Here is a 17,280-nt window from a genome sequence, read left to right as displayed (position 1 = left end):
GTCTCCTTGAGAGACCAAGGAAAAATGTGGAACTATTGAACTTCCCCACCTGGGGAATTCCTGCTATTCTCTTAAGCAATAAGGGCTTCCAATTTAATAAGCCAAGACTCAATTTAGAGGCTTGCCCTTATGAATCTTATCTTTCCAGTAGCAAAGCGAAGCCTACTTAAAAATATGCCCAAGAGTCACCCCCAGAAAACCTCTTTTGTTGCTCAGATGTGGCCTGAATCCCTAAGCCAACTCTGCAAATAACCTCATTACCCTCCCCACTTTGTGGTACATGACTCCCAGGAGTGTAAATCTCCCTGACAACATGGGACGTGACTCTCAGGGATGAGCCTGGCCCTGACATCTTGGAATTGAGAATACCTTCTTTATCAAAAGAGGGATGAGGAGGCGGGGCAAGATGGCGGACTGGTGAGCTGTATGTTTTAGTTACTCCTCCAGGAAAGTAGGTAGAAAGCCAGGAACTGCGTGGACTGGACACCACAGAGCAATCTGACTTTGGGCATACTTCATACAACACTCATGTGGGAGGAGGGGCTGTCAGCTCCGGGAAGGAGAAGGGAGAACTGCAGTGGCAGCCCTTATTGGAAACTCATTCTACTGATCCAAACTCCAACCATAGATAGACTGAGACCAGACACCAGAGAATCTGAGAGCAGCCAGCCCAGCAGAGAGGAGACAGGCATAGACAAAACAACACGAAAAACTCCAAAATAAAAGCGGAAGATTTTTGGAGTTCTGATGAACATAGAAAGGGGAAGGGCAGAGCTCAGGCCCTGAGGGTCATATGCAAATCCCAAAGAAAAGCTGATCTCTCTGCCCTGTGGACCTTTCCTTAATGGCCCTGGTTGCTTTGTCTCTTAGCATTTCAATAATCCATTAGATCTGTGAGGAGGGCCCTTTTTTTTTTTAATCCTTTTTTCTGTTTCTAAAACAATTACTCTAAGAAGCCCAATACAGAAAGCTTCAAAGACTTGCAATTTGGGCAGGTCAAGTCAAGAGCAGAACTAAGAGAGCTCTGAGACAAAAGGCAATAATCCAGTGGCTGAGAAAATTCACTAAACACCACAACTTCCCAAGAAAAGGGGGGTGTCCGCTCACAGCCATCATCCTGGTGGACAGGAAGCACTCCTGCCCATCACCAGCCCCATAGCCCAGAGCTGTCCCAGACAACCCAGTGTGACGGAAGTGCTTCAAATAACAGGCACACACCACAAAACTGGGCGTGGACATTAGCCTTCACTGCAACCTCAGCTGATTGTCCCAGAGTTGGGAAGGTGGAGCAGTGTGAATTAACAAAGCCCCATTCAGCCATCATTTCAGCAGACTGGGAGCCTCCCTACACAGCCCAGCAGCCCAGAACTGCCCTCGGGGGACGGCACTCACCTGTGACATAGCACAGTCATCCCTCAACAGAGGACCCGGGGTGCACAGCCTGGAAGCGGGGCCCACTTGCAAGTCTCAGGAGCCATACGCCAATACCAAGGACTTGTGGGTCAGTGGCAGAGACAAACTGTGGCAGGACTGAACTGAAGGATTAGACTATTGCAGCAGCTTTAAAACTCTAGGATCACCAGGGAGATTTGATTGTTAGGGCCACCCCCCCTCCCTGACTGCCCAGAAACACGCCCCATATACAGGGCAGGCAACACCAACTACACACGCAAGCTTGGTACACCAATTGGACCCCACAAGACTCACTCCCCCACTCACCAAAAAGGCTAAGCAGGGGAGAACTGGCTTGTGGAGAACAGATGGCTCGTGGACGCCACCTGCTGGTTAGTTAGAGAAAGTGTACTCCACGAAGCTGTAGATCTGATAAATTAGAGATAAGGACTTCAATAGGTCTACAAACCCTAAAAGAACCCTATCAAGTTCAGCAAATGCCACGAGGCCAAAAACAACAGAAAATTATAAAGCATATGAAAAAACCAGACGATATGGATAACCCAAGCCCAAGCACCCAAAACAAAAGATCAGAAGAGACACAGCACCTAGAGCAGCTACTCAAAGAACTAAAGATGAACAATGAGACCATAGTATGGGATACAAAGGAAATCAAGAAGACCCTAGAAGAGCATAAAGAAGACATTGTAAGACTAAATAAAAAAATGGATGATCTTATGGAAATTAAAGAAACTGTTGACCAAATTAAAAAGATTCTGGACACTCATAGTACAAGACTAGAGGAAGTTGAACAACGAATCAGTGACCTGGAAGATGACAGAATGGAAAATGAAAGCATAAAAGAAAGAATGGGGAAAAAAATTGAAAAAATCGAAATGGACCTCAGGGATATGATAGATAATATGAAACGTCCGAATATAAGACTCATTGGTGTCCCAGAAGGGGAAGAAAACGGTAAAGGTCTAGGAAGAGTATTCAAAGAAATTGTTGGGGAAAACTTCCCAAATCTTCTAAACAACATAAATAACACAAATCATAAATGTTCAGCGAACTCCAAATACAGTAAATCCAAATAAACCCACTCCGAGACATATACTGATCACACTGTCAAACACAGAAGAGAAGGAGCAAGTTCTGAAAGCAGCAAGAGAAAAGCAATTCACCACATACAAAGGAAACAGCATAAGACTAAGTAGTGACTACTCAGCAGCCACCATGGAGGCGAGAAGACAGTGGCACGATATATTTAAAATTCTGAGTGAGAAAAATTTCCAGCCAAGAATACTTTATCCAGCAAAGCTCTCCTTCAAATTTGAGGGAGAGCTTAAATTTTTCACAGACAAACAAATGCTGAGAGAATTTGCTAACAAGAGACCTGCCCTACTGGAGATACTAAAGGGAGCCCTACAGACAGAGAAACAAAGAAAGGACAGAGAGACTTGGAGAAAGGTTCAGTACTAAAGAGATTTGGTATGGGTACAATAAAGGATATTAATAGAGAGAGGGGAAAAATATGACAAACATAAACCAAAGGATAAGAGGGCTGATTCAAGAAATGCCTTCACGGTTATAACGTTGAATGTAAATGGATTAAACTCCCCAATTAAAAGATATAGATTCGCAGAATGGATCAAAAAAAATGAACCATCAATATGTTGCATACAAGAGACTCATCTTAGACACAGGGACACAAAGAAACTGAAAGTGAAAGGATGGAAAAAAATATTTCATGCAAGCTACAGCCAAAAGAATGCAGGTGTAGCAATATTAATCTCAGATAAAATAGACTTCAAATGCAGGGATGTTTTGAGAGTCAAAAGAGGGAAAAGAAATGTAACAAAATAAAGTTTCAGTGGCTTAGAGATTTCAAATAGAGTGAAGAGGTTACTCTGGAGATTATTCTTATGCATTATATAGCTATTCCTTTTTAGTTTCTAGTGTTAGAATAGCTAGAATGAAATACCTGATACTGTTTATGCAGTAGCCTCAATTCTTGATGAGATTGTTTAAGTATATAGCTTTTATGGGGTGACTGTATAAACCACGTGACTGACATTCAATTTATCCATTGTTTGGGCAGATGAGTAATAAAATAAAGACAAAAATATATATAGATAATGGGGGCGAGGTTAAGGGGTATGGGATGTTTTGGGTGTTCTTTTTTATTTTTTTGTTTTGTTTTTTAATTTTTTGAGAGGAATAATGAAAATGTTCTAAATTAATTGTGATGAATGCACAACTATTTGATGATACTATGAGCCACTGATTGTATACTCTCTATGGATTATATGGTGTGTGAATATATCTCAATAAAATTGCATTAAAACAAAAAAGAACAAACCCTAACACTAAATCTGAAAGTGAAACCATTCAGACACTAAAACAAAACATGGATGCATTCCTTAATATCTAAATATGGGGTAACATTTTCTGTTTTTCAGAATCCTGATACATTAAAAAAAGATTAGTAGATTTTACTACTTAAATAAAATTTTTTAAAATGCATGGAACCAACTAAACATCTCTATTAGTGTATTTGGTGTGGGATCTATATTTTCTAAGCAATATAACTTCTACAATTTGTTCAAACACCACAATTACATGGAACTTTGAGTAGGAAGTGAGATATGGTAGGTTTGTATAGGGTAGAATGAAATAGCAACACATCCCAAAGTAATTTGGAAGGAGAATAAAAGTATATACGCAGGGCCCTCCTGAGGAGCTGGGGGGAAATGCAGAAGTGTTGGACTTCCTCACCTGCATTGCTGCTGATGTTCTCACAAACATTGAAGACTGACAGCTTGGTATGCTGAGCCCTCTGTCTTGGGGTTTGCCCTAATGAAGCTTGTTGCTGCAAAGGAAAGGCTAAATCTGCTTATAATTGTGCCTAAGAGTCTCCCGCTGAGTGCCTCTTTGTTGCTCAGATATGGCCCTGTCTCTCTAACTAAGCCATTTTGGCAGGTGATCTCACTGTCCTCCCCTCTATGTGGGACCTGACTCCCAGGGGTATAAAGCTCCCTGGCAACGCAGGATATGACTCCAGGGGATGAATCTGGACCCAGCATTGTGGGATTGAGAACATCTTCTTGACCAGAAGGGGGATGCAGAATGGAACAAAATAAGGCTTCAGTGTGGCTGAGAGATTTCACGTGTCAAGAGGTCACTCTGGTGGACATTCTTACGCACTATATAGATAACACTTTTTAGGGTTTAATGTATTTGAATAGCTGGAAGTAAACACCTGAAACTATCAAACTCCAGCCCGGTAGCCTTGACTCTTGAAGATGATTATATAACAATGTAGCTTACAAGGGGTGACAGTGAGATTGTGAAAACCTTGTAGATCGCACTCCCTTTATCCAGTGTTATGAATGGGTGAGTAGGAAAATGGGGACAAAAACTAAATGAAAAATAGGGTGGGATGGGGGGATGATTTGGGTGTTCTTTTTTACTTTTATTTTTTATTCTGATTCTGATTCTGATTTAAGGAAAATATTCAAAAATAGATTGGGGTGATGAATGCATAACCATATGATGGTACTGTGAACAGTTGATTGTACACTATAGATGATTGTGTGGTATGTGAATATATCTCAATAAAACTGAATTTAATTTAAAAAATGCTTGGCAAATAAACGACTAAAACAAAAAAAGTGATTTTGTGGTTTAAAAAAAGGTAGATAAAACAATGATTATAATCTTTGACTTTAAAACATTATCTTAATAGAAAATGAAGTTTTTTTCCTCTTCTTTGTTTTGCAAAATAACAGTTCCATCTGGCATGCCTTTGTGTAACCATCCCATGTTATAATTTTTTTTTAATCTTCATTTTATTGAGATATATTCACATACCACGCAGTCATACAAAACAAATCGTACTTTCGATTGTTCACAGTACCATTACATAGTTGTACATTCATCATCTAAATCAATCCCTGACACCTTCATCAGCACACACACAAAAATAACAAGAATAATAATTAGAGTGAAAAAGAGCAATTGAAGTAAAAAAGAACACTGGGTACCTTTGTCTGTTTGTTTCCTTCCCCTATTTTTCTACTCATCCATCCATAAACTAGACAAAGTGGAGTGTGGTCCTTATGGCTTTCCCAATCCCATTGTCAGCCCTCATAAGCTACATTTTTATACAACTGTCTTTGAGATTCATGGGTTCTGGGTTGTAGTTTGATAGTTTCAGGTATCCACCACCAGATACCCCAATTCTTTAGAACCTAAAAAGGGTTGTCTAAAGTGTGCGTAAGAGTGCCCACCAGAGTGACCTCTCGGCTCCTTTTGGAATCTCTCTGCTACTGAAGCTTATTTCATTTCCTTTCACATCCCCCTTTTGGTCAAGAAGATGTTCTCCGTCCCACGATGCCAGGTCTACATTCCTCCCCGGGAGTCATATTCCACATTGCCAGGGAGATTCACTCCCCTGGGTGTCTGATCCCACATAGTGGGGAGCCATGTTATAATTTGTAAGTCTGAGAAAGAAAATGAGATAAGGGGTATGTAAAATTGTGAATAAGAAATAGCCTTTTAATTTAGTTAGCAAAGCCGAGTTTTTTGTACTTTCAGAAATTCCAAAGAAGAGAAGTAGTTTTCCCCAAAAATGTTTTAATTTTTGTAATTAAAAAGGAAAAAAAAAGCAACAGCTGTTATTTTTCCATAAACATGGATGGAAATTTAACTTGCTATCAATATTTGTTAATAAAATCAGGAACTTATCTGTTTGGTGTCATTACCATACAGTGTTCCTTAAGCATGTGCTTTGATAAATGCTTTCTATTTTTGTACTAACAGCTATACTAATGTCACATCAAACTTAAGCACCCATTGAAACCAGATATTAACTATCATGTATTGTCTCTTGATCCAGGCATTTTAAATACACTATTCTTATTTAACTATCACAACAACCCTTTGTGGGAGATTTAATTATTTCTAATTTACAGATGAAGAAACTAAATGATTAATCGTTTTACATAAGATCATTGTAAATAGTTATGATTTAATCTCAGATCTTTCCCACTCTAAAGCCCTTTTCTGCTTTGGCAGACTCCTCCTAAACTTAGTAGTATTGGCAAAGAAAACAAGGTAAAAATGTTTTTTTATTGTAGAAATTAGCTGTATTTGCGAATAAATTTTGTAGAAAGTAAAATAAAGATTTTTATAAGCACATTTGTCTTTTCTCTGTATTTTTCAGTGGCTCTTTATCACCTCACTACTTAAATTCTGTACTAAAGCAGAACCAAGTGCGAACCCTCAAAGGTATGTGTAAAAATCAGTATTTTAAATTATAAAAACTCAGATTGAAATTCATGATTTTAAAGAAATTTTTTCTAATTATAAAAGTAACAAATGTTCATTGTAGTTGTGAAAAATAAAAGCATTTTATGAAAGAGAAAGTAAAAGCCACTGTTTAGTCAATTGTTAATATGTGGAATTTGATATAGTACTTTGGGTCCTTTTAATGCTATATACATGAGTACAAACATTTGCACGCATGCATATACATAGAGAGAGAGACTTTTTTTTCTCCAAATATCAGGCGGTTAGTATGTGTAGTTTTATATCCCCCTCCTCTTGTTTTTCATTTTACTTTGATAGGTTTTAATTTCTTAGTAATATCATGAGTAGATTTACCTTTTCAAGTCTGTCTTAGACTAGAATATGGGTTGACAAACTGCTACCCATAGGCCATAGTTGGCCTGCAGCCTGATTTTTTTAAGACCCATGAGCCAAGATGGTTTTACAATTTTAAATGGTTGAGGGAAAAATTAAAAGGAGAATAATATTTCAAAGACATGTGAAAATAATTAAATGAAATTCATATTTCAGTGTCCAGAAATAAAGGTTTTTTGGAACATAACCATGTTCAATTCGTTTATAACAGCAAAATGAAGTAGTGGCACTGGAGACTTATGTGTATTCTATCCTTGGTTTTGCCTCGTGGCCTGGAAAGCTTAAAATATTTACTCTCTAGCAGTTTACAGAAAAAATTTACCAACCCCTGGATTAGAATATGTAGTTCAGATTATTTCTTGTATGGAGTAAATGTAAAGAATTTAAACTTAAGAAGTCAATAACACACCAATGTTCATAGCAGCATTTTTCCCAATTGCTAAAAGGCAGAAGCAACTCAAGTGTCCATCGACCAATATATAGATAAACAAAATGTGGTATATATACACAATGGAATATTATTTAGCCATAAAAAGGAATGAAGTTCTGATACATGTGACAACATTGGATGAACCTTGAAGACATCATGTTTAGTGAAGTAAGCCAGACACAAAAGGACAAATATTGTATGGCTCTCACTGATACGAAATAATTAGAATAAGCAAAGTCATAGAGTCAGAAACTAGAATATAGGTTGCCAGGGGCTGGGGTGGGGGTGGGGAATGGAGAGTTAATAATTTAATTGTACAGAGCTTCTATTTGGGATAATGGAAGCTTTTTGTTAATGGATGGTGGTGATGGTAGCGCAACATTGAGAATGTAATTAACAGTACTGAAATACATATATATTTGAAAGTGGTTACCAAAAAAGTCAATAAGCTGACTTTTAGAATTTTGTAGACTTTTTTCCTAAAGCATATCAAAAATCTGAATTAAGGATTTTCTACTGCTCGTACTGGTCTACTGCTCTACTGCTCATAGATTAGTGGCTTATTAAAGTAAGTTTTTCTAGGGTTGTTGCTTTGGAGTCTAGAAATATTTTCATGAACTTTAAAAATAGAAATTGTCAGACTAAAAGTCTTTCTGTATATCAGAGACATTTTGGCCTTTTTGGAACTACACAAAGCAGAGTCTCAGAAATAGTGTGTTGATGTCTATAAAAATAAAAAGAAGGAAAGAATATGAAAGCTTGAGAGAACTGCAAAGAAGTTAGGCAAGCAGGGAGTCTGTTTCAAATAATGTTCTTGCTTAACATAAGGCAAGTCCCCATTTTGCTATTACCTGCATGGCTAAATGTGGTTTCTCTTTACACTTAGGTATTGCTAAAATTCATTTATCTTTTTATTACCTCAAGGAGTTCTGACCCTTATCCTTTCAGCTCAGTTCATATGCACATTTTGAGAAGGTTATTAGTGAAAATATACTCAACTTTTTGTTTCTTTGGACATATGACATTTTCTTTGTGAATTCTGGGGTTTATTTCGAACTTCATTCTTAAAGTCAAGTTAGCAATATCTCTTTTTTATATATATATATAAGAAGAATTTACAGATTATAAAGTTGTAAGATTTATAAGATTATACATTTTCTGTTAATTGACTCCTTATTGTGTATTTCATTGTTATATTCTCTCCTGTAGCACCATTTCCTTTTTTTTTTTTTTTTAATAAAATTGGAAACAAGGTAAAACCTTTTTCATTAAAAAAAAGATATTTCATAGAGCTAGAGTCTGTTAGGTCCCTTGCATAATGCTATGCAAATTGTGCCCTAAAACACACCTGACTGAGGTCATGAGTGGGCTCACACTCCATTTTCCAAGCTGTGTGCCCTAATATGGGGAAGCGTTTACTTGAAGGAAGTGTTACCTTTTTTCCACTTCACACAGAGAGACTGCATGGGCTAGCAGCTATAACTTTTTCTTCAAAAATGTTTTAGAATATTGAACTCTATCAAATTACACCCAGGTTTCATACTAAAAAACAGGAATTGGAGAGGTCATTGTTTCTTGCTATAATATGTGGGGCATCATTGACTGATTCAAATCCTTTGTACTTGTTGATCTTTCTGCCCAAAATGTTCTTCCCTCAGATATCTACATGACTTCATTCTCTCAACCCCCCTCAAGTCTTTGCTCAAATATTACCTTCTGTGTGAGGCCTTCCCTGGCTTCTGTATTTAATATTGCAACTACCACCCCAACACTCTCTGTCTCCCATCCTGCTTAATTTTTGCCTCTAGTACTTTTCAGTTTCTGACATACTGTGTTTTAGTTTAGATCTTTATGTTCTGAGATGTTAGGGATTTTCCCATTTTGTTTTCTGCAATATTCTTACATCCTTGAACGTTGTCAGGCTTATACGAGTCAAGTGCTTAGAACATGCCAGGCCCACTGAAAGTACTCAATGTTATTAATTCAGTGATAATCAATTTAATCTAAGGAAAAGAGGGCAGAGGTATAATACGCTTATTCAGTATACATGTATCAGGTGCCCACTATTGTTCTAGGCAGTATGTTAACATAAAAGATAAGACATGTTTCCTACCCTAAAGAAACTGATAGACTAATTGGTAAGACATTAATGTAGATACTCTTACTTCATGAGGTACATTTTACTTGATGGATATGAGCTTATAGTATTGTGTGTCCTCTCATAGCAACCATCTTCTGATTTACTTAAACCTGTTTATTAATATCAATAACAATAATATTTCCTGGCTTCAGAGAGTTTACCTTCAAGTTGGAGAAAATCCAAGCCAGTATCTTCATGGCTTTATAATCTACCGTAACTTTAGAATTAGATATTGCCAATAAAATGGAAAACTTTGGGTTAATAAAAATGTTTAACTTTGAGATAGAGATGGGAAGGCTTCATAACTGAGTCTTGTTTTAAATTCATCCTTTATATATAAAATTTATAAACATTCTAACTGTTCCTTGCATTTTAGATTACACCTTTTTACTTTTCATAGGTTATAGTTTTGTGGACTAACAGGTCACCAAGATGGAGAAGAACATTCAATATTAGTATATAAGTAGATATGAGAGGATAATAACCTTATCTGGAGTGGAACCTGCTGATTTTTCCAGCCTTTTAAATCCTGTTTTTATTATGTAATATTCTTTATTATGTTTGACCTCATGAGTATCATGGACATCTGCAGTTGTTTGTAGATTCATGTGTAATTATGACTAAAGGCTAAATTATATACCTACAATAATTATTCATTTACTATTTATAGATTTCATGTAGCATGGACTGACCAGTTACATGTTTTTATCTCCTGTAGCTAGCGTGTGATTAATGCAGTACTTCATAACTGCAGAGATATATAGATAAGGATATTGTTCAAGGTAAAAATGCTAAAAAGTAGTAATACCTTACTTTATGTTTTAGCTAATTTAATCTGTTTAAAGGCAAACCTTATTGAAATGTAGTTTCAGGTTTTATTTTCATTATGAATACAGAGGACTGTTATCATCTCTAGTACCTCTCCATTCTCCTTTATACAAAACTGTTCACAAAACTGTTTCATAATTTTAAGTGAGCAAAAGCAGATTGCTAAATAATGTGTATAACATCATCCTATTTTTGTTTAATATATGTTTTTCTTTTTTTTTTTTAAGACCAAAAATATACACCAAAGTCTTAAAATTGGTTATCTTTGGGTGCATGTAAATACTTAATATTATCCTTCTCTTTTATAAAGAACATTAATATTACCACTCTTTTCCCTTTTCAGAGTCTGATATTGATGCTGCCACTGCAATGATGCTTTTAAATACTTCTATTGAACAAGGAATTTTAGAATGTAAGCAATCATGCTTTTATTTTTAAAACTCACTTCCATGAGTGCCTTTTCAAATGTAACAAAATTAAAAAATGGTTTATTACAGGCAGTTACTTCTTTCCCACTAAATTGTGTTTTCACCTGAAGAACTTAATTTCCATTTATTATATTTTCATTAATTTATGTGAACAATTAAGAGAATGAGGTTAATGCTGTGACATCTTTTTACATTATCTGAGAAATAAATAGCATATTTAGAAAAGAAGTTTGAAGAGCTAAAAGTAAGAATCAAAGCTTATAAATAAGAAAATATAGGAAAATATATTTAGAACCAACATCCTTAACAAAAGTAACAAAAGTAACACAAGCAAAACATTGGGAGAACATATTTTTACCATATGTAACAGTCAAAGAAAGGATAACCTCCAGTATATAAATAAAAGGCTCCTACAAGTGGGAAACAAGAAAACAGTTCAACATAAAAATCAGCAAACAATATGAATTGGTGGGTCTCAGAAGAGGAAATATATATGGACAATACATATATGAAAAGATGTAGAACTTCTCTAGTAATTAGGGAAATGCAAAGTGAGAACAATATTGAAATACCATCTTTTTGTCCATCAGATTATCAAAAATTAAAATGATCGAAAATGTGTTAAATGTGGGAACTAGGTATTGTCATATACTTTGGGTGTAAATTATACAACCATTTTGGAGGGCAGTTTTAAAAGTATATATCTTTTGCTTAGCAATTCTTCTTGGTATCTGTGTTAGAAAAATATTTTGCATGTGTGTGAGAAAAGGCATCTAAATGAGTTTTCATTACAGCATTATTTGCACTTGTGAAAAATTGGGAACAATCTAAATAAAAGGCAAATGGTTAGCTAGTCGTATGTTCATACTGGGGCTTTCTGTGCAGCAGTTTTAAATAATCATATTTTCTATGAAAAGGTCAAGACATACTGTTACATGGTTTAAAAAGATTTCAGATTAATACCTACAGAATGGTGTGATCTACATAAAAAGAAAAATCCTACAAAATATGACTACTTTGAAGCACTTTCAGCTTGGGGGTGATATAGTGGTTTCAAATGGCCTTTTTTTGCAATTATATGCATTTGACTATTGATGGAAGTTTTATTTTCCACAGGTGAGAAGCCTCTTCCTCTTAAAACAGCACTGCAGAAAAAGAGGAGTTATAGCAGTGCATTTAATCATCCCAGTGCTATGCATTTACAAGATAGTGATTCTTTAGCCACCAGCATTGATCCAAAGGAAGATCACAATTACAGTGCGAGTAGCATGGCTGCACAGCGTTGCGCATCCAGGTCTAGCGTGTCTTCCCTGTCTTCTGTGGATGAGGTATATGAATTTATTCCAAAGAGTAGCCACGTGGGAAGTGATGGCAGTGAAGGATTTCATAGTGAAGAAGATACAGACGTTGATTACGAAGATGATCCTCTTGGAGACAGTGGCTACGTATCACAGGCTTGTGCAGATACCTCTGAAAAAGGGCAGCCAGGCAAAAAGATGCGAAAACAGTCATGTCAAGAAATTGATGAGGAGCTCAAAGAGGCAGCTGGATCTCTACTCCACCTTGCTGGAATTCGTACGTGTCTGGGTTCTCTAATAAGTACTGCAAAGACACAAAATCTGAAGCAGCGAAAAAAATAGAAATACTTTCTAGTGTGAAATTATTAAAGTGTGGCAATATTCTTCTACATTATTCTTTACAAGGGATATCAAAGCCATAATGGATTTCTTTAGTTTGGGGGTGGGGGAGGGGTGCTAATTACTTGTTTCTTTCAAAACATTTTTGTTTTATTTTTATTAAATAGTTGCTGTTAGGATCATGTCCAATCATAAACATATGATGTGAAGTCCTAAAAGCCTAGTTTTTGTGATAAGTGTCTCCAAGATTTGGGAATTTTTATATAAGAAAATCCCCAGCCTCTGTCTTAAAATTGTAGGAAAAATCTTTTCTTTTATTAATGTCAAAATGTGAGAATTAGCAACTCTTTAAGTCTTTTCATTTTGTTTTTCCAATCTGTAATTAATGATAGTCAGTGATCCAGCTAAAATTTTTGCTGATATCTTTCTCAAATACTCCCCTGACACACGTGATCCAGTAAGATAAGATGCGGATTTTTATTTTGTCTTAGTTTTTATTTTAATTATTTTTTTGTTGAGGCATGAACAAAGTCAGTATAAGTTGGAAAAAATCCTAGATGTACAGAAAGTTCTTTTTGGTTTAGATAAAGAATACAACAAAGAGTTCTACGATTTAGAAAATGCAATTTGTGATGTAATTTTTATCTAAGACCACTCCAATTCCTATTACAATGTTATCTTTGAATTTTTTTTACTTCACAGATACTACGTAGCATTTATTGGGGCCCTTTGTTCTTTCCCAAAGTTCTTTACAACCACTGTTTTACGTTTTAGGCACTGGCTGTCATTGTTCAGTAGAAACTGTCCAGTGAAAGGAGATAGCCATGGAGTGTATTTATGGAGTAACACCCATTTTGACAATTCATTTTTGCAGTAACAGAATCTTTCATTTGCTCGTTAAATGTACTGCATTCTAAGACTCTTGGAATGGAGTATAATCTAAAATAAACATTTTGAATGCTTATTACTTTTGTCCTCATAAATAAAAGTAATTCATTTAGGAAAAAAACTTCTCTCCAAGCTTTATGTGAATTAAATTTGTATGTATACCTAATTACAATGGATTTAACAAAACTGTAGAGACAATACCTTCATGGAGTTCAAAATTCATATAAAATTAAATCATATGCAATGCATTTTGGGGGGAGATAGTGTAATACCTATATGTGCCATTAATCCTTGTTAAAAGATTGTATATTACTGTTTCAAAAGTGCATTGACTGAGGTGTTTTAAGTATTTGGACAAATCTACTTGTGTAAAATATGTTCTCATAATTTCATTTGTATAGTTTCACTATATTAGTTAGAAAGAACAGGGAATATTAGTAAAACTAAACAATTTTATATTTTTCTGCTGTGATGGAAGCAAGTTTCTTAAAGTCTTACCTCATGCTACACCCTGTTTCATAGTCAGTAACTTTGTTTTCTTTTGGTGATTTCCTATATCTGTACACACACACACACGCACACACACACACACACACACAGAATCCAGCTCATGATGTTGGTTTGCTGCTTTCAGCTGTTTCTACAACTAAAAAGCATTTTCTTGTTTTTTTTTTTATTTTTTTAATAGCAACTAAAATTCCTACTTTACTCTTGAATTTTATTTGGACAAAACCGTAAAATGAAAAACAAAATATCTTTTTTAATTTACAAGACATCAAGCCAGGAATAACAGCATCAGTATTCTCTGTCTGTTTTCATGTTAATTGTAATTGGACCTGGATAGCCACATTATAATAGGGTTGGTGCTGTTAAAGTATAGTAATTGTTGATAATGAAAAATTGTCCTTAAACAAGGAGGATGAGGTATTTGGATTTTTTTATTCTTCATATATGCCACATCGACTACCCAAAGAAATTGCAAATCCAGGTTAACATATTTTACTGTAGGTAGTGAGTATAAAACCAATAAATGCTTTTATCACAGTATAAATAGTAAATAGATTATAAAAATCATTTAAATAACAATATTTCCACCTACATTTTAAAATTCTTTACCATGACCCCCTGGATAGACCTTAGTAACAGTGTTTCATTGATCTGGTTCCAGTTTATTTTGTTGTATTGAAATTCTGTACCACAAATATTCTCCCTGGTTCCTGTCTATTAGATAATTTTTGAAGTAGAGGAGAATGATCTGAGATAAAGACGGGGAAGAGTCATTCCCAGCTGTAACAGGGATTTCAAAATTATTTTATCTTAACATAAGTAATGATTACTCTTTAAATTTCTTGATTTTCTTTCCCTCTTTGTGCACTCTTATTACAAATAAAAATATTTAAGTTACTTTCATCAGTAACAAGAAGGATAAACACTTGTGCACTAAAAGCTAACAGGGTGAAGCTACACAATATTTTATACTTAATTCTTACACACAATTCAGTGCTTGACTTCCTGTTTGCTAATATACCAAGACAGATACTTCCAAAGATGAAGAACCTTTGTAATTACACAATCTTTATCCTCCTATTACTTCCATAAAGATTATGATCCCATTTCTCAGGTGTGTTGAGAAACATGGCTGATAACCACTCAATTAAGGAAAGTCATTCCAAGTCCAATAGACTGGAAATTGTATTTCCAATAATATATTAATAACAAATTTTACTGTAATAAAAACAACTTGGAAACCGTAGAGAGGCTACCTATATGGGGATTTTGAAACTGTGATTTGAGTTAACCTATAATTTGCCTTATATCAAATAATATAAATTGTGTAGCAACTGATTCCAGTTCGTAACAGATCCCTAGTAAAAGATTTGATTCAGCACAATTAATCTTCATCTGTCACATCCCGAATAGAATCAGTGTTTTTGAACATATGTTTTTGAAATTTATTTGTGCAATATATTACTAAATTAGTTAATATTTTATTTTACTTTTGAAATTCAGAAAATGAAAACCTATATTCATGGAAAAGCTAACTATTGGTAAGCCACCTCCTTTTTTCCACCTTTGAGCCTTTTTGTCCCCCTTATAGCCAGCATGATGTCTCTTAATTTAGAATCCTTTGTATCTAGTAAAGTTCAGTGTGTATGTGTGTGTATATATGTGTGTGTGTGTGTATATATACACACACACTTTTTTTTTTTTCTTTTGCTGCTTTCTAAGGCTTTACACAAAGGGTTTATGCTGGAGGGTCAGTTGAGTATATGTTAGCACGAATTCAAAACTTTAGAAGTGTTGAGGGAATGTATGTATCTTGGTAAAGCAGGAGGCCTTTCTCAGCAATTTAAGCAACAGATTGACTACTTCACAAAGCTGTAGAGACTATCATCTTAAATAGTGCAGTAATTTAGCAACCCTTTGTGGAAACCATAGCATTTAATTATGAAATTTTGAGGCTTTCTGGTTTGCATATATTTTATGGTTTTTTGTTAGTTCGAAATGTGTAAGCTTTGATTAAAACGAAGTTTACTTCAGTGTTAATGATGTCAAAATATTTATTGAAAGGCAAAGTCGAGTATTTTAATGTTACACCTGCCATTTTTTTCTTACAGCACATTCTTTGCATCTAACTGCCAGTGCCATTGCCAAACCTTTGTTTTTAAATTGTATATTTCTTATTAAACTAAGTGCTTAATTTTTAAAGTATTATGTTGCCATCATATAGTGTATAAAATGTATAATTGCCAATTCATTGTAACTGTTATTTATTTTTGAATGGAAGTGTAAGAATGCTTTCTAACTCAAGATATTTGAGTCATTAAAATGTTTCCTTATCCTCCTTTCTGATGTAGCATAAAAATTGTCCTGAATTTGATTTGTAACTGCCAGTAGATGACTCCCAGTCATGAGGGAACCACTTATCAGTTGCCGGTCTTTTGCTCATATTAAAAGCAACTTACAAATGTTTAGGTTTTGTATCTAATCTCTGATTATTAAAATGTTTATACAATTTATTTTTACCAAAGAGATGCAATTCATTATGATAAAATATTGCAGAATAAACTTTGTTTTATAACATATCTGTACTATTTCTTTGTTCTTTGGGGAGGTATAGCTCTTTGGCTTTCCTGTCACATGGTGGTATCCTCTCCTTTCTCCTCTGGGTTCTGTTTGTTTCCAGCTTCTGCTTCTCCATGTAACTCGCTCTTCATAGAACTTCCATCTAATAGGAGGGATTCACACTTACAGGAAATGGATTAAAATTAAGAACATGTTTTTTTCTGGGGTACATAATCCAATCTACCACAGTAGTTAATTTTCAAAAACTAGAGGTAAAACTAGCAAAAAAAGAATCTACAAATGTGTATTTAATATTGTTGAATATCTTTAAGAATGAAAATTTGATTTTTAGCTTAAAAACACCAGTATTGTCATTATGCTCCATGCAAGTTGAGCCTGAAGCTGTCACATGAAAATTAATCATTAATTTCTGCATAGAGAGATAATTCAATTCTTATATTTAAAGAATATTTGTGTTCCAAAAGTCTGTTTTCAACTGTGTTGATTGAAAAGTAGGAGCATTTTCCAGTGAACTTCAAAGAAAGTTATAAAGTCTTATTTAACTTGGAATATAGTGAATAAACAACAATCCCTCCTTAACTGAAAGTGACAAAATTTTCATGTAAGTTGTATTTGCTTCAATTATAGTTTTCTTCACCTCAAAATTTTGGTTCAGATAAATACTTCTATTGAGTCATTCTTGTGAAAGGTTAATAAAGAGGAGTTAGATAGAAAAGAGAAAGATTGTAGAAAAAAAGTGTTAAT

The 17,280-nt window shown here is 34.9% G+C and overlaps 1 protein-coding gene across 4 annotated transcripts in view; it reads left to right on the top strand.

Annotated features, from left to right (window-relative positions):
- The window catches only part of FOXN2 (forkhead box N2), a 97,683-nt gene extending 81,152 nt beyond the window's left edge, over positions 1 to 16,531 (top strand). For all 4 annotated transcript variants that reach the window (XM_037807032.1, XM_037807035.1, XM_037807034.1 and 1 more), the window contains exons 4-6: positions 6,620 to 6,684; positions 10,840 to 10,908; positions 12,041 to 16,531. In XM_037807032.1, the coding sequence (XP_037662960.1) occupies positions 6,620 to 6,684; positions 10,840 to 10,908; positions 12,041 to 12,564 (658 nt within the window). In that variant the 3' untranslated portion in view covers positions 12,565 to 16,531. The remainder of the gene's footprint in view (positions 1 to 6,619; positions 6,685 to 10,839; positions 10,909 to 12,040) is intronic.
- Positions 16,532 to 17,280: the final 749 nt, after the last annotated feature.

Source organism: Choloepus didactylus, chromosome 17, assembly GCF_015220235.1.
Source record: "Choloepus didactylus isolate mChoDid1 chromosome 17, mChoDid1.pri, whole genome shotgun sequence".
Classification (NCBI taxonomy): Eukaryota; Metazoa; Chordata; class Mammalia; order Pilosa; family Megalonychidae; genus Choloepus; species Choloepus didactylus.
This window is presented reverse-complemented; position numbering and strand designations above follow the sequence as displayed.